Source organism: Poeciliopsis prolifica, unplaced genomic scaffold (genome assembly GCF_027474105.1).
Source record: "Poeciliopsis prolifica strain line A6 unplaced genomic scaffold, Auburn_PproV2 SCAFFOLD045, whole genome shotgun sequence".
NCBI lineage: Eukaryota > Metazoa > Chordata > Actinopteri > Cyprinodontiformes > Poeciliidae > Poeciliopsis > Poeciliopsis prolifica.
This window is the reverse complement of record NW_026562420.1, coordinates 1,639,703-1,657,107: the sequence shown is the minus strand read 5'-3', so window position 1 is coordinate 1,657,107 and position 17,405 is coordinate 1,639,703. Positions and strand designations below refer to the sequence as shown.

The window sequence follows — 17,405 nt, the reverse complement described above, 5'->3', positions numbered from 1 at the left end:
CTGATTTTCATTTTGCTCTTTTAAATCAAAAAGCATTTTGTTTTGTTCTTTGATGTACCTTAAATTGCTGTCAGTGCTGCTGGACATACGTTCAATTTTGCTCCTCAGTTTGTCCACCGTGATTTTGAGCCGCTGGTTCTCCTCTTCCAAAACTTGCACTTTCGTAAATAAATTGTTTTGTGCCATCGTTGATGTGTTTATCAAACTTTCTGAAACAGCAAATGAATCTCTCTGTGGAATCTTGGAATATAGAGACAGTCACCAATGATGTCACAGAGAGGATGAGTGACATCACAGTTTTACATCAAAGCCACAAGAAGTCTGTTGTGTGGGAGGGAGGAGGAACGGGTAAGATGTTTTTTTTTTTTTACTTTATTTGCAGGCACACTGTATAACACCAGAGTGAAACATTTGTTATGCCTCAAGAAAAACAAATACAGATAAACAGTGTTCAAGAAAAAGCTAAGCTAAGCTAATTCAAAGCATTACAGATTTCAATTGTTTTAATAGCTACTTTTTGTAACTTCATTGTAAAATACAACATGGCATGGCTTTCCCTACCTGGAACAATGAATATGATATTTAGCTCGTGACAATAAAGGATTTATGAGAAAAAAAAATTACCTGCAGCAGCATCATTCTCTAATACTTCCTGTCATCTTCTTTGTTATTTCTGCCAGTAGTAACATCCAGTTGTTGATCACATGACACGTGATGTGAAAAATGTGTTTCTGTTGTAGTTTTGTGAAATACACTAATTCCAGTTAGAAAACCAATTTATACAGTTAGAAAACCAACTCAACCTAATGAAAAAAAAATTTATAAAAAAAAAAATGTTTTTTTTCAAAATGGTGTGTTTCCATTAGGTAAATTTATTATTGTAAATCCAACTTGCACAATAATATGATCAATGGAAACACACCTATATATTATTTACAATAGCAATAGCAGGAGATAATCAGTCAGTATGATTTTTATGCTATCTGAACCTGTTTATCACTCTAACCAGAAATGTTTCCTTGAACAACCTTCTACTTTCATTTTCTTGTGTAAGTAATTATTGACTTCCATCAAAATAACTTCCCAACACAAAGATGATGGTTTAAAAAATTTAGAAAAAACATTTACACATGAGGCAATAACATTTTTGAGACTGGAGTTCACTTTGGTTTTGGCTATTCTCAGACTGGCTGTTAGCTTTAGCCTCTGGGATCAACTAATCAGGATTTATACAAAGTGAAGAGACATAAACTTTACTGTCTAAAGAGCCACCTCAAATTTAGGGTCTGAATTGTGGAATAGACTATATTTGTTACCCGACTGGTAAACATTCACTATTCAATTTCAAAACATCAGCTGCTTCTGGGTCCCGCAGGCCAAACAGGCCCGATAGGACTCCTTCTTCAGCCTGACACCGAAGGTGTTCACGGTCACAGCTCTGATAAGCCGCCTCGACAATGGAGGCACAGAACATGTTCCATTCAGACTCACAACACATTTGGGCCTGCCAGGTCTGACTGGCATCCTCCCCCACTACTGGAGCCAACTCACCACCAGGTGGTCAGTGGACGGCTCTGGACCTCTCTTCACCTGAGTGTCCAAGACATACGGCCGCGGATATGATGAAACGATGACAAAGTCGATCATCAAACTTCGGCCTCAGGTGTCCTGGTGCCGAGTGCACATATGGAAACCCTTATGCCTGAACATGGTGTTTGTTATGGACGATCTGAGACGAGCACAGAAGTCCAACAACAGAACAGCACTCAAGTTCAGATCGGAGGGAGCGTTCCTCCCAACCTTGACCCTCCACGTCTCACTGTCATTGCCCACTTTAGCGTTGAAAATAAGTTTATAAATCTAATTGAGATAAAGCAATTAGGACAGAAACAAAAAATCGGATTAATCGATTTTTAAAATAATCTTTAACTAATGAAGTAATCAATTAATTGTTAAGTGGAGTATACAGACTCAAAATAAGTCTGTAATTCAGCCAAACTTTACAAAAATACATAAATTTTACATTTAATCTAAACAATTTTAGCCTCACCTGGTTCAAATTCTGTTAAAATATTCTACTAAATATCTTTTTATACCCCATTGCTAATTGATAAATTCAAAATTAATCAACAAAATAAGTTTGAGTTTTTGATATGTTGATGTTGGAAGCATTTTTTATCTGCAGCTCTATGTTATGCTGCAAATAAGAATGCTTTGTTTTTACATTTTAGGTAATAAAATGTTTATTTTCTTCATTAAAAAATGGCATAATTGTTTATTTGCATCTTTTAATGTATTTCTAATATAATATACAAAAGTCTGAAATTATTGAAGGCACAATCTGTAGAATTTATCTGAATAATTTACAGAAAATTGGATCAAAAAGTGATTGTCTCCTGGTATAAACTCAGTTTTTCTTTTTTTGTTATTTTTTTGCACTGATGTCTTCCATCCTCTGCTGGAGGCAGCTTTCTTACCTGGTGTCCTGCAGTCTACAGGTGAGGCGCCAGGTGCAGTCCTAGTTCCTGCTCTCGCCTGTCCACTGCTGTCAACACACCAACAATCTCCAGTGGGTCCATGGCACTGGAACGAACACACAAGAGGAATGACATTAATGAACACATAGTACGAATGAATGAAGAAACAGATGCAAAAGGAAAGTCTAGTTACCTGTTGAGGTAGGAACTGCCCCTGTGCGTCACAGCGAGGGACAAACACTGGAGCTACGAGGTGACGCAGTTCAATGCTAACATAATAAAAGTTAAAGCAGCTGAAACTTTCAGAAAAATGTTTTTTTAACATATTTGCTGACACTGTCACTACATCTCAGCAGTACGGTATGAGACAGATAATCTGTGGGGGGGAAATGGAGCTCTCTGCTTCCTCCCACTGCTAACTAAAACCAACCAATCAGAGCCAGGAGGTGGATCTTAGCGCTGTCAATCATCCCTGTATTCCTCCTCTTGCTCTGTGCTATGCTGCAGCTAGCAGAGCCTGTTGTGAATGCCAAGGCTGGTAAGCATGGCCAAACAGTTCATCTGAAACAGAAAGTTATTTGGAATAAATATGGACGTGTAATAACGATAGATTTATATAGTCGCAAGACTTTTTCATTGCTCTTCCAAAATGTTAGTGTATTTAAAATGTTTTTGAGAGTAAAACTTGCCTAATAAAGCAGATTTTTACAACAGCACAATTTGATTTTATTGTACTTTACAGAAATGCAGAAACTGTCATTTATTTTCTATTTACATCACTAAAGTTTCTTTTCAATTTCAAAATAAATATTAACTCTTCATATGCAGAACACTGAAGAACACACTGGCTTGTTGTTGAAGGACTAGTGTCGTTTTAAAAATGTAAGATGAATCTATTTCCAAACTGGATTTAATCAAATCTTTAAAACTGTCAGAAATTGAAGCATAAGGTCAACGTTTTCTATACCTACCGTAACTTTGCATTTTGATAACTTTTAATGTCTGACAATTTACAGATGTTTAAAATAAACCTTAATAAACAAACTGATACATTCCCTCCAAGACATAAATTAGATCATTTTCTTCAGTTTAAAAATAGTTCTGTTCATTTTCTAGAACTGTAGAATTGAACCATTGACAGCGTGAAGAGTTGAAAATGGACAAGCATTCTGTTTAAATAGTTAAATTAATTCTAAATGGATTTTAAATTCATAGAATCTATTTCATTCAGCTACAAATGAAAGAATCCTGTCAAACATAACACAAAATTCTCATTTGACTCTTAAAGATTACATGAAAGATGGCAAAATGTTTCTCAACTATGTCTGAAACGTGGACTTTCATTTTGTATAAATGTCATTTTACTCCACATTTAGCCTCCTGACTAGGGAATCAAATTAAAGTCCTAGTAACTCAATAGATTTAAGGTTAGAAACACAGAACACAAATCAGATTGTTTAATATTTTTTACTATTTAAAAAAAAAAATAACAAAAACTGATTTGGACAAAAATTTTTTACAAAAACTAAATAGTTAAAAAAAAAAAACAAAAAAAAAAAAACAAAAAAAAAAACATGAGCCAATCCCTCTCAGTGTTATGGTGGACGGTTTCATCCAGACAGTCACCTTTGAACCCAAATCTTAAAGCTCCTGAACTTCAGGGAGAAACATCTTCTTCCCTGAAACTGAGCCTGAGCCAGAACCCGGAAGAGCCTGGTTCTTACAGCGGACTTGTGTCCAGTCAGTCTCTGGAAATAAAACGTTAGGTTTTATTTGCCCTGCTCCCTCCAGCTCTCAGTCCTTGTACTCTGTGTATTTCTTGGCCGAGCCGTGCACCTTGCTCGCGGGGTATTTGAGTCGGTTCAGCGCCATCTTGCGCAGCACCGCTTGGGGAAGGTCCACGCGGCACTTCTCGGCCAGCTCCACCAGGTAGATGAGCACGTCGCTCAGCTCGTGCGCCAGCTGCTCCCGCTCGGACTCGGTCCAGTCCGGCAGACCCTCCGCCACCTCTCCCCGCCACTGGAAGAGCTCCGCCACCTCGCCCACCTCCCCGACCATGGCCAGGAGCAGGTTGCGGGGCTGGTGGAACTTATTCCAGTCGCGCTCGTCCGTGAAGTCGGCCTGCATCCTGCGGATGTCCTCTATGCTGGGCTCCGGGCTGAAGGTGAACTTCTGCGGGCTGACCGCTGCTGCTGTTCCCTTGGAACTGGACTCGGCCTCCGAGAGTCCTCCGTCCCCCCCTGAGGGCTCCTCCCGGCACCCGTTTGAGAACACAACCATGTCGTCTTTCAGTCCTCGGGAGTCTTTCCCGCTTCTTGCCATCATGTTTTAAAGGCTTGTGTTCGTTTCCGTGCCTGAAAATAATCTGACAATGGCTGGAAACAATCCGTTCCTAATATTTCTAGCAGGTGAAGAAGTCCCGCCAGTCGGTGTAGCGGAAATGACGCATTCTGAACGGAAGCTGGGCTCGTTTAAAGCTCCCTCGTTAGCTGCTGGGGTTTGTAGTATTAAGCAGCAGCACCGCTCTGTTAGACGTTGAAGTTCACTTTTAAAGTACTACAACTCCCATGAGCATCAGAGCGACTGGGCCATCATGGCCGCCTCCTGTATCGCAGCCAGGGAGCTGCTTCATAACACCAAATTAATACCTTATTATCAACAATCTTCCTGTTTGTTTATCAGACGGATCAGGACATCTGTACTTCAATGCAGCAGTCAGCCTCTGGAGAAAAGGTGAACTCTTTTCTTTACTAATCTATTCTGTCTCAATGTCATGGTGAGTGTGAAAGCAAAAATACAAATCATTTGAACGTTCTCGGTTTTCGGGGTTCAGTATTTACGAACAGTCAGTGTCTTATCTGCGGTAAACAATGGTGAGGCTGGATGTACTTGTTTGTATGTTGATGAAGTAAAATAACATTTTAACAGTCAAGCTAACATTTAGAAATTCTCCTGACTGAACCTTTGCCATCTCAAACAACTTTGACAGAAGTTCGGTGCATGCACCATGCTGTGATACGAAATACTTGTGCAACAAAAAAAAAAAAAAAAAAAAAAAAAAAACTATGACCTGCCATAAATGAATAATGAAAAGTCTTACTACATTGAGTTCATAGTAGATCTGTCATGATAACCAATTTTGCTGGATGATAAATTGGCTCGGAAAGTCAAACTTAAATTGACCATTCTCATCTAACATGATAATGACATAATGATACAAGTTTGCCTCCTGAAAGACTTAGAAACTTTTATTTTGTAAAGAACGAAAATAAACATAAAAGTTACATCAACCAAAATCCATAAGAAAAAAGGAAATTAAAAGCCATACAAAACTGGACCCTTCAATAAAATGTGTTATTTAGTCTCTATAAACAAAAATTCCTCAAAAAAATAGATAATTGATTAATTGATTAACTGACTAATTGCTTATTGTGACAAGTTTATTTCATGGCAAGCAAACCGCAGATAACAATTAGCCTATTGAGCTGCTGGAAGAAAAATATAAACATTTCAAGAAGTTTTATTAAAAATACCTGCTGTTAGCCTTGGAAGGCTTTACGCTGCTTCACACAACTATTGTCAGCAAATATATCTCGCACATGGAGAGCCTGTTTAAATAATTAGCTGACATTTATTGCAGATCAAGCAGCTCTTTGTAAAACAAACAGAAGGAGAATGTGGACTGGAGAAGACATGAAGAAATGTTGTAATGTTCACTGTGTTCCTTCTGCCACGGACATCTCTGTCATCCATTTCTCTCTTGTGTGTGTTTGGTACCTCAGCGCTCCGCAGCAGCTGGTCGGAGTGGTCGGTTTGGAAATCCACGCGCAGATTAGCTCAAACACCAAACTGTTCTCCGGCTCCTCGGTTCAGTTTTTAGCTCCTCCAAACTCCTTGGTTTCATTCTTTGACGCCTCTTTGCCTGGAACTCTTCCCGTGAGTCATATTATTTAGCATATTCATATTAAACCTAACCTGTTTATATTATTTTTGTTTGTTCTAGAAGAATGTTAATGTTGCCATGTGTTCCCAGGTGCTCAACAGGCGATGCGTCGAAGCAGCAGTGATGACCGGACTGGCTCTCAACTGCACCATAAACAAGAAGTCAGTCTTCGACAGGAAACACTACTTTTATGCCGACCTTCCTGTGAGTGTGTGTTATCCATGTTCTGCAAAATATTTGCGATTCGTAAGTAGAAAGGTGCTACCACAGGAGGCAGAAAGTCTGGATTTGTTTGCATGAATAGATATTTGCCTTCAACTGTTAAAGGAGACCTATTATGCAAAATTCACATTATGCATGTTTATATACCTCCATTTGGGTCTCTACTGCCTCTAAACACAACCCAAAAATAAAACACCCCGCCGTTTGTTAGCAATGAAAACATTTCTTTGGTGTCTGGAAAATGAGCCATTTCAAAGTTGCATGTGACCGGCACTGCACCAGCCAAGCCAAGCCCCGTTATGTAGCAACCCACGCAGAGCTCCAGCACCTTTCTGCCCATCTAGATGTACAGTTCCTGCTGGTAAAGACAAATGTTTTGTTGTTGACCTGCCATCCAGAAACCTCTTGCTGGTTGTGTAGGAGTCTCTACGTCTGCTTATCAAAGATGTACAATTGCGTGTCTGTTTACAGCCATTGTCACGTGCGCCTGTGAACGTTGAGTTAAGAGGCGTGGCCAGCAGGAGCTTATTTAGATTAAAGTGACAGAGGCCCTAAAGCAAAATAAGTTGAACTGAGCAGACTAAAATCTCTAAGAATCGTTTTGTGCAAAAAAAAAAAATGTAATAAACATGTTTCTTATCGCACGTTCAAGAGAACATAGTTGATGACCTTTAAATGAAAGAAAATTAGCTTTAAGTTTCAAACATGAACCCTTTTTAATTAGCAGCTTGTTTGCTTTGGTCCTCATCTTCTATAGCTGCCTGTGTAGTCTGAAAAAAAATTACACCCCGAGAATCTTTGAGTTCTTATTACATATTTGAAAATATGGAGATTTTATACTATTTTAATTATTGCAAGAAAATTACTTATTGTAATTAAAATGAATGATTAAAACTGAAAAAATAACCTTCATAAAACCTATGAAAAAAGAAAAGCTAAATGTTAAGGAATAAATTAGGACAGCCCAAAGGTGTCCCCAACACAAAAACATAAAATGTTACCAAGTATTTTTATCTGTTTCTAGTCCAAGTATCAGTACATATGAAATAAGGCTAAACAATCTTACCAGTAGCTTTTTATAAAGGAATAGGAGCTTATGGTAATTCATTAATTCCTTAGTACTGATGGAAAATTACTAGTTTTAGCAAAATAATTAGAACGAGATATATTTTCCATTATTTAGAACTAGTACTTTTTTTCCTGAATACAACCAATCTCTCATGTGCCATAGATTGATTCTGTTTCATTATAATTGTTTGTGGAGTCTAGAATTAGCAATTTAATGGTGACATGAATAACTGGGGCTCTCCAGTCAGAAACCTCGCCGTTCTCCTGCTGCTGGTCCTCATTTTTTCTTTGCAAAGCGAGCCGCTTGCACAGTGATCTTTCCCAACCTCCCCGGGCCTGGGGCTAATTTTCCTGGCATTATGTGTGACATTTTAAGGAAAAGATTAAATGTCACGGTTTCCCCCACAGAGACCTCTCCTAAAATTTATAGAAATTCTAAGGTAGGAGGTGCTAAAGAGTTTAGCATTTTAAATCGGCAAAGTCTGCCCAAGTCTACTAAAAAGGATTATGGACGGCTCAGGGCAAAGATAATAAGGAGGACGATTGTTAATCAAAGATGTCTTCTGCTATTTTAATAAGACTGTGTGGAGGAGAAGTGTAATAGTGAGAAAACCGTCTTATCAAAATTAGCTGCAACTTAATGTATTTTGACTGTTTGTATTGCAAGCTGTTTAATACAAAGGATAAATTGTCCAGCTTAATTTCAAATAAATAGAAATGAATGAAAATTTAAATAAAGGAAAAATAAAACTTGAGACTTAAATCATTTAAAAAATATATTTTGTTATTTTGCTATTTTCCATCTTATGTAAAACAGGTCTTTGTGTCTTTTGAATCTGTTTGGCTTGTTTTAATATCCATCAAGAAATGTAATCCAGAGATTCCATCCATGATCTAAACCCATTCAAAGTAAAACTGAAATCTGACAAAAACAACTATCTTGATAAAATATCCACAAACTAAAATGCAAAATAAATGTAAAATAAAAATTAACAAAAACCTAGAACTACAATGAATAGATCGGCCCCTTATGTACTGGACACACTGTCACGATACCCGATCTAGATATTTTGTTCAGTTTTGGAACAGATACAGATATTTATATGGGATCGGAAATGCTCCACGCTACAGTTTCCCATAGTAACTGTTGTAGACAGTTAAATCAGCAGAGAGCAGCTTGGTGAGTGCAGGTGGCAGAGCAGGAACGGCTTCCTGTAGCTTCTGATCGGCGGCTGCTGCGCTCAGCTGTTACAGGAAGAGGAAGAGATTGATGGCATCAGGAAGCTGCTGACTAACAACCTGCCTTCTATCTTCTCTCCCACCTTCTCTGTCTTTAGCATAAGTGTGATTAATGTTTAGTTCTTGTGATGCAGTTGCCATAGAAACATGGTAAATTAATTCTTAGGCCCACAGGATCAGAGGAACGCCTAAAATACGGTCGGGCAGTATTATTTAAAATCAACTTTTTTAGCTTTACATCATGTCATAATGTTATTCTCTCATCAAAAAGAAACCTGGATTATTGCTTTGATTCTTTAATGCATTTTTGATCAATGTTTTTTGATAATCACCCATGGCAACCATTCAGCGGTGGCAACCGCTCAGTGGACGTAGCACCGCCTTTAAGAGGCAGCTACCCCTCTGAGCTGCAGTTTCCGAGCTTCACTGGTTCCTTCTCACAGAGAAACCTCACTCAGCTCCTTCAGACTAGCCAGCGTCAATTAGCAAACACCTCAGTCAAAGTTCACACCAATAGAGAAACTGTGGGTAGAAATGTTTGACATCTCTGTGACATCACCCAGCACCAGGACTTAAGGCAGCTTTTCTCCTCCAGGCTGGGTACCAGATCACACAGCAGCGCCGCCCGGTGGCGGTGGACGGAATGCTCACCTACAGCTTCCTGGGAGGGAGGAAGAGGAACCAGGTGATGAGGAAGAATGTGCACATCAAACAGATTCAGCTGGAACAAGACAGCGGCAAGAGTCTGCACAATGACGTCAACAGTCAGACGCTCATCGACCTCAACAGAGCAGGTTGGAGAACCACAGCGCCCCCTAGAATCTAAACATAAGTTTAGATTACATAAATTTATGTCTGCAAAAGCTGAAAAGAATTAAATATGTGAAACGTTGAACAGAAATGAACAGAAATGTTCATACAGAAGAGGAAGTGGTTCTGTTTATATTTCAAAACAGAACCGCTTAAAATACACTTTATGTCCCACAACGGACTCTGGACCATCTTAGTTTCTGCTGCTTAAGGGTGACCAGTGGCGCCCTCTGCTGGGAGGCAGCCAAACTACAACACTAACAAAAGTCCTAAGGGGAAGTTGTTAGTTAATCTATTGGAACTCATTTTAATCGAATGAACCATTCATCGACCATTAATTGTTTCTGTCAGTATTATAAATCCATAAAGAGTTTCTCAGTGAGCTGTCAGAGATCGATGCCTGGTGGATGTGAAACCCAGCTGCCTGCTCCTGCCTCAGGTGTGGGTCTGATGGAGCTGGTGATGGAGCCCGATATGAGCTGTGGAGAGGAAGCTGCTGCAGCTGTCAGAGAGCTGCAGCTCATCCTGCAGGCGCTGGGTACCTGTCAGGGCAACATGTCAGGTACGGCACCGCTTGTCTCCCCTCCACTGCTTGCATTTTAATCAACAGCGTAACCACATTGCCGCGCTTCTCTGCCGTTTGCGCAGAGGGCCAGCTGAGGGTTGACGCCAACGTGTCGGTGCACCGGCCAGGCGAGCCGCTGGGCACCAGGACGGAGGTGAAGAACATCAACAGCATCAGATACCTGGCCAGAGCTATAGGTGAGGACGGAGGAGGAGCTGGAAGTTGAACCCCCAACTCCCGAACCCTTAACCCCCTTGCTCTCTGTTACAATGCAGCTTTCACAGCCTTAGCTTTCTGTGGTGAAAGCTAAGGCTAGTTAGCATAGCCACAGATGAATGCAGATAACTGCTAAGTTGTTTTGCTGCCGTAATCACATTTAGCAACGATTTCACAAGATTGGATGACAGCACTAAGCCCCTCCTCCTGGCTCTGATTGGTTGCTTTTGGTTGGGAGAGGCGCATGCAGACAGGAGATCAAAGCTCTACAGAGTATCTGTCTCATGGCATGCTGTCACAACAAAGTGATAGTTTTAACAAATGAATAAAAAAAACATGATTTTCTTCCCCTTTTTTATAAAAGTGATACACTTTAAAGAAAAGTAAAGTTCCTTCATTTCACCTATCAGAAAAAGTGTTCTGAATTAAAAATAAAAGCTAAAAGCAAAAATACAAGGATGTTGGTTTTTATAGCTTGAGGTTTATGGAAAGTTCAGTGGAAATCTCAGTCAGTACATCCAAAATGTCATTAAAACATGAAATATTCAATAACCTAGCTTGTCTTCGCTCGTTTCCATGTAGCTGTTCCAAGGCCTGTCACAAAAACATGTTCTGCTGGATGACAAATTTTCCCAGAAGTTATTGCAATAACTATAATGTTTGTTAATAAGAGAAGAACAACCTTCTCAAGATCAATTAACTTTAGTTGAATGAACATTTAACACTGGAACTGGAAGACATTTTAAATATCCTTAATAAACAAACAAAACAACAAAAATGAAGACTATTGTCATCCAAGTTTTGGAATTGAAGAGAGAAAAGAGAAAAATGATAAATCATGCAAATGGAAATTATTGAGCTCTAACTGTCCATAAACAGCTATAAGTAATTTTCATACACAAATTAGTTTTTTCTTGTTTTCCGTTTAGAAAAAAACAAAAACCTTTTTCTGCTCATGTTTCAGAAAATACATACTTTTGGGTCATTGCAGTGATGAGAATGTTTCTCTTTGGACATCCTGGCCTGTTGACGTTTCCCCAGCTGCTCGCTGAAATAACGGTCGCAGTTTGAGCGACGGAGCTCCGCTTCCAGCTGAAGGAACCAAAAGCAGCTGGACAAGTTCAGCTGCTGAAGCAAAGCTTTTGTAGCCGAAGCGTTTCTCGTGACAGGAGTGCGGGCCGCCGGGGCGCAGCAGCAGGTGTTTGACGACTCTTGTTATTCCGTCCAGACTTCGAGATCCAGAGACAGACGGCGGTGGTGAGGAGAGGAGGGACGGTGCTCAACGAGACTCGGGCGTACGACTCCAAGTCAGGGTGAGTCAGTGGATGAGGACACGGGGCCGCGGCGCCAGCATTGGGCCCGGGCTCGGCCCGGGAGCAGCCACGGTGGTAATGATGATGAATGGAGGCATTTGGACGGCGCTGTCGGCCCGCGTTATCTGTGAGCTCTGCGGCGCTCCCAGATTGAGCCTGCTGCCTCACAGCTGAGCCCTCGCTCTTCTTCTGCGGCTCTGGCGGCCTCCCAGAAGGCCTTGCACGCCCCAGGTTACGGAGGGGCTCGCTTCACAGTTTGTGGCCCCTTTTGAAGTTCCATCCAAATTTTAGGGAAACACTTTGTTTTGTAGCAAGCATTATCTTTGTTTAAAAGAAGAAAAAAAGTTTAAACCGTGAGTGAAAATCTCACTCTCAAAAACTTTTCTGAAATATTTCCTAGAGTGTTGATTTCTTCCCCGTGTGTCTTTGTCCCTCCAGGGAGACTGTTGCTATGCGGGACAAAGAAGGTCTTCAGGATTACAGGTGAGGTTGGATTTGTTGTCTCTGAAACAGATTTTCTCCACCTGGAGGCAGAGCAGCAGCAGCAGTAACACAGATTCATCCTCACACTGCAAAAACACAAAATCTCACCAGGATTTTTGGTCTAGTTTCTAATGCAAATAAATATCTTAGTGCACCTGATGAAACATCCATCAAGAACTTAGCATGGAGTTGGATAATTCTCCACAATATATAGAGCATTTCTATAACAACTGAAGTTAACATAGTTATTTAATTGTGCTATAAAATTATACTATGTGTCTGAAAAATACATAATTCTGCCCCATTAAGATAATTATTGGGGCAGAATTACAGAGTATCTGTCTCATGACATGCTATCTCCTATTTTTTGCTGAAAAGTTGCTTGTAAATTAATTTAGTCTTATTTCAAGCGCCCTAAGATATTTACTCTAGAAACTAGAGCAAGAATACTTGGTAAGACTTTGTGTTTTTGCAGTGCAACAGCTGTGAGGCTGGTCAGGTCTAATTCTTGGTACATGCGGGTGAAATTTGACAACAACCCAGTTTGTATCGCAGCAGAAGTCAGAATCACAATTTATTTCACTGTCATAAAGCAGTCAGAAGTTGTCCCCCTTCCCTCTAACCCTGAGAGACCTTCCACCTCCACCTCCACCTCCTGCAGGTTCATGCCGGAGCCCAACCTGCCCCCCCTGCTGGTGTTTGAGGATGAGGCGTCGCTGCCTGCGGGCATGGAGGCGGGGGAGGCGGTGCTGCTGCGGACCCTGAGGGCGGGGCTTCCTGAGCTGCCCGGCGTCAGGAGAGACAGGCTGGTGCAGCGGTACGGCCTGCTGCCAGAGCACAGCTTCACTCTGGTGGTGAGTTCACACCGGCCGTCTGTCAGCCTGCCACTAAACGGCAACGCTCCAGCTCAGTGATGAATGCGGTGCTGCTGTGCAGAGCGAGGACGGCTTGATGGAGTACTTTGAGGCGGTGATGAAGGGGACCAGCAGGGATCCCAGGAAGGTGATTGGCTGGGTGACCAATGAGCTGCTGGGGCTCCTGAAGCAGCAGGACCTGAGCGTGAGCCAAAGGTCAGTTTATCACCAGAACGCATGAAGACAGGTGTTCACGAAAATCGGACGCATAAAGCCGTGCGCGCGATCGAGCTAACCTTTCCTAAATACTAAATCAGAGTGCAGCTGCTGGTCCACCCTGTCGCCTCCATCAATACTTATGTAAATTAGTAGAAATACCTGGAAGGATGCCACCATGGGAAGCAATAACCATGGCAACGTCCTTGTTCGAAGCAGTAGAAGTAAATATAATAATAATAATTATATATTTTATTTAAAAGGTGCTTAGAGGACACATAATGTGACCTTACAAAAATACAGAAAACTTCTGTAACAAACTTCTGTATGACCCTTTCTTCTTGATCGCACTCTAAAAAATAAGAGTAAAAATAAAATTTTGCATGATTCTAAACATTTTTTACAGGCAAAAAACTGAAAAGTGTGGGAGTGCAACCAGGTGCCTTCAGAAGTTGCCTGGTGAACGCTGTAATCGCAGCAGCAGGGTATCGACTCAGGAGGGGATGAATAGTTTTGCAAGCCGCCGGCATGAGACTCACTGAATAAGTTAAAGTTGTTTTCACAAGCTGGTAAAACAAAGAACGTTTTTAGTCAACTCAGCTCTGCTTTTCTGCATCTGATCGGTATCGGCCCACGCTGGACCTCAGATATCGGTGTCGGGAGTGAAGAAAGCGGATCGGTGCGTCGCCAGCGACAGAGACCTGGGTCCAGCTGCTGTGAGCGGTTCTTCAACGATGCTCCGCCTCTTCCCTGCAGCTGATAGAAACACTTCATTTCAGGCCTTTTCGCGTCTCAAAATACCGTGATTGAAAGTGAAGGCCCAGATAAATCCCAGAGCAGAGCCAAATGACTTTCTCGAGGAGAATAAATGGGATCATTTTGTGTTTTCTAATTATTTGTGTCTGGCTCTGAGAAAGTCACCGTGACTGTCTGACAGGGAGAAAAGCTCCTGGCTGGAATGAGCTGATTCTCCCCTAAACTTCACACTAAAAGCCTTTGGGGTTGGTTTAGGTGGAAAATAGCTGCCATGGTTTCACACTTTTATAATTGTGCTTCTAAAATCACAGTCAGCTTTTTGATGCCACTGGCTGTTTGCAATGAAACCAGCTAATGCATTTTTCTAACATCAACATGTAAACAACATGGAAACATTAAAAGAGCGGAGAACTGATACAGTGATTGTTTGTTTGGATAAAAAATGAGATCAATAAAATGTTCAGTTGCAGAATTTGAAGGGAAACCTGCCACTAATTGACTTCTGGGTAGGATAGATTTAGAGATATTTTTTTTTATCTTAAATGCAAAAAGTTTATATTTTTTAACAGTTTTGGTTTTATTACTGCTCTCAAAGTGTCGTTCTTTCAGTAAATGGGCTTTTTTAAAATCTCTCTTCTTGATTTAACAATTGATAGTTGAAGTCGTCCAGTGATCTCTGTCTATTTTTGCTGGGATAACTTGTAATCCAAAGCTCTTTATTCCAACTTTCAACTTAATAAAGGTAAAAAAAGAAAAAAAAAAACTGATGCAAGTTAGAGCGGACCGTTTCAGGAACATCCAGATCTTCATCACCCTTTTTTCTTCTTCTTTCCGTCCAGCGATCACCGTCTCTTTCTTTCTCTTTTGCTATCTCTATCTCTGAATCCTCATCCATCTCTTCCAGTGTAATTAACTCAGACTCTGCGTTGCTTCCAGCCCAGTCCTCCCTGCCGCCCTGGCTGAGCTGCTGGAGCTGCAGGAAGCCGGATGCATCTCCTCCTCTGCTGCCAAGCAGGTCAGTGTGCTGCGGCCCCCCATCCCCTCTGCCTCCCGCAGGTTTCTTCCTGTGTGTGTTCTCATCCTCACCTGTCGGCGCCCCCTGCTGCTCCCTTTTCTCTCCAGGTGTTCCAGGAGATGTGGAGGTCACCAGGGAAGGCTGCTCTGCAGATCATCCAGGAGCGGGACTTGGGGCTCGTTAGCGACGCCGCCGACCTTCACCGAATCTGCAAGAAGGTCGTAGACTCGCATCCAGACGAGGTCAGCGTGCGCTCGCATCTCTGAATCTCTCATCATATAACGTCATCAGACATGAGGATTTTGTTTTCAGTATTTTTTTTTACATTTATTTTGATAGTTCTCTGGCTTTTGATGGGAAACCCAGAACTGTTTTTCAAAAATGGCTGGACAATAAATCAGTCAGATATATCGCGATTGACAAGTGATCAATATCAGTAGATAAAATGTTTGATAGTTTAATATTTTCACTGACGTTCAATACAGAACCGCAAAGCATTCTGGGGGATGTAAGCAGAGGGAAGGCTTCGCCACTGAGCTCCTTCAGACTAGCCAGCAGCAATTAGCAAACACCTGCTGAGCTCATTATTGGAGCTACTTCTCAGTGCAACGCTGGTAAAAACGTTAAAGGTTTGTTTCATAGAGGAGTCATGCTGTGATGACTTCCTGAAGGCGGAGTTTCAGAAAGAGCAGGAGCTTCTTAAAGCGACAGAGACCCAAATTCAAAGCTCTAAATTACGAATTCTATTTTATTTTAAGACATACTTGATACATACACAGTATTTTTAAAACAACTAGAGGTAACACAGTTGATTCATTGTGCTATAAAATGATTCTGTGTGGTTAGAAAACACATGATACTGTCCCTTTAAAACTCCAGGGAGTCGTCTGCCTGCTCTAAGTACTTTGAGTTGTTGCATGTCTGACAACAGGTGTACCCAATAAAGTGTCAGCCTGCTGTCTGCCTGTGAACAGTTTCTACACAAAACTGAAGGTTGACTTTTGGACTGAGTGAACTGTTTGATCGTTTCGTAGCTCTCATAAGTTGCTGAGTCGTGTGACATCAGATGTCGCGTTTGTGTTCACAGGTTCGAGCCGTCAGGAGTGGAAACCAGAAAGTTCTGAATAAGCTGATGGGTCTGGTTCAGAAGGAAACCAAAGGCAGAGCCGACCCGGTGCTGGTCAGGGAAATCCTCCAAGAGAAGACTTCATGACATCATCATTTTTGTCACTGACTCTGAGCCAATCAGACTCTGTGAATTCAGCTTGCAGTTAAACAGTAAAACCCACTTCCTGCTGGGTAAAATGCTAAAGCTTCATTGTGTTTGTAATGACAGTATTGTTTTTATAAATAGGATGTGAATGTTAATAAATCAATAAAGTTTCTATATGTTATATTTCTGTCTGTGGTGTTTTTGATTTAAGTCGAACCTAGTTTTTGTTCTCACAGAGTTCCATCGGATCAGAAACTTTCATCTCAACTTCTAGTTTACTGAGGCTGAAGGAGGTTCACCCCATGCTGCAGCAGCCTGAGCACTGAGCGCCCTCCTGTGGTTGAAGGATGTCATTATTTGTCAAACACTTGCACAAATCTTGTTAAATATTCATTTTCCCTGACATGAAGCTCTGAGTGGTTCCGCGGTTGATTTATATTTCATGTAAACATAGTCCATCAGCCGCTGCAGGCAGCTGGAGTCTGTCAACTGCTTCTGGGACAAGATCACAAAAATAAAAGGTGTGTGTTACCTTCCCTGCAGATGTCAGGATGTAGTTTTTAATAAATATACGCTGTGAAAAGTATTTGCCCCCTCGACCAGATTTCTTCTGTTTTTGTTTTTCTGACACGATTAAATGCTTTCAGTTCATCAAGCAAATTTTTGTGTAACTTTTTTTTTTTTCAGAAAGTCCTCAGTAATAAAACTAAAATCTCAGTTAAAACAAGAAATATACACAATCATATGTTTATAATATATCATGTACGTTTTACATAAGCGCTTAAAAAGTACAGTTATACAGTTGTCTTTGCCAGGTTGTACACAAACAAATTCAGTCATCTTTATTCTTTGAATGAATGATCTGACAGAAACGGTTCCTGGATCTTAGACGTCCACTAGGGGCCAAAACTGCAGGAGCCAGTTAGACAAATTATACACATATGTTACTATGATCATCTAGCTTCTAATCTTTTATTTTAAAACCTCCCAGGGTTTTAAAATGACATGTATAAAA

At 41.0% G+C, this 17,405-nt stretch overlaps 2 protein-coding genes across 2 annotated transcripts; one reads left to right on the top strand and one right to left on the bottom strand.

Moving 5' to 3' along the window:
* Positions 1 to 4,016: 4,016 nt before the first annotated feature.
* On the bottom strand, positions 4,017 to 4,913 carry dctpp1 (dCTP pyrophosphatase 1). Its single transcript, XM_055056456.1, has one exon. It carries the CDS (start codon positions 4,800 to 4,802, stop codon positions 4,272 to 4,274), a length of 531 nt encoding a protein of 176 aa, XP_054912431.1. The 5' UTR covers positions 4,803 to 4,913; the 3' UTR covers positions 4,017 to 4,271.
* Positions 4,914 to 5,066: 153 nt separating this feature from the next.
* Positions 5,067 to 16,573, top strand: gatb (glutamyl-tRNA(Gln) amidotransferase, subunit B). Its single transcript, XM_055056455.1, has 13 exons — positions 5,067 to 5,210; positions 6,260 to 6,413; positions 6,511 to 6,624; positions 9,545 to 9,743; positions 10,199 to 10,321; positions 10,408 to 10,521; positions 11,769 to 11,853; positions 12,292 to 12,336; positions 12,998 to 13,190; positions 13,273 to 13,406; positions 15,099 to 15,177; positions 15,285 to 15,419; positions 16,265 to 16,573. The coding sequence occupies exons 1-13, from the start codon at positions 5,071 to 5,073 to the stop codon at positions 16,388 to 16,390; spliced, it is 1,641 nt and encodes a 546-aa protein (XP_054912430.1). The 5' UTR covers positions 5,067 to 5,070; the 3' UTR covers positions 16,391 to 16,573.
* The last annotated feature ends 832 nt before the right edge of the window (positions 16,574 to 17,405 follow it).

Coding starts and splice junctions, on each gene's coding strand:
- gatb (XM_055056455.1), top strand. CDS start 5,071: ATGGCCGCCTCCTGTATCGCAGCCAGGGAGCTGCTTCATAACACCAAA. Junction 10,522..11,768: donor ATACCTGGCCAGAGCTATAG/GTGAGGACGGAG, acceptor TATTCCGTCCAG/ACTTCGAGATCCAGAGACAG. Junction 15,178..15,284: donor CCTCCTCTGCTGCCAAGCAG/GTCAGTGTGCTG, acceptor TTTTCTCTCCAG/GTGTTCCAGGAGATGTGGAG.
- dctpp1 (XM_055056456.1), bottom strand. CDS start 4,802: ATGATGGCAAGAAGCGGGAAAGACTCCCGAGGACTGAAAGACGACATG.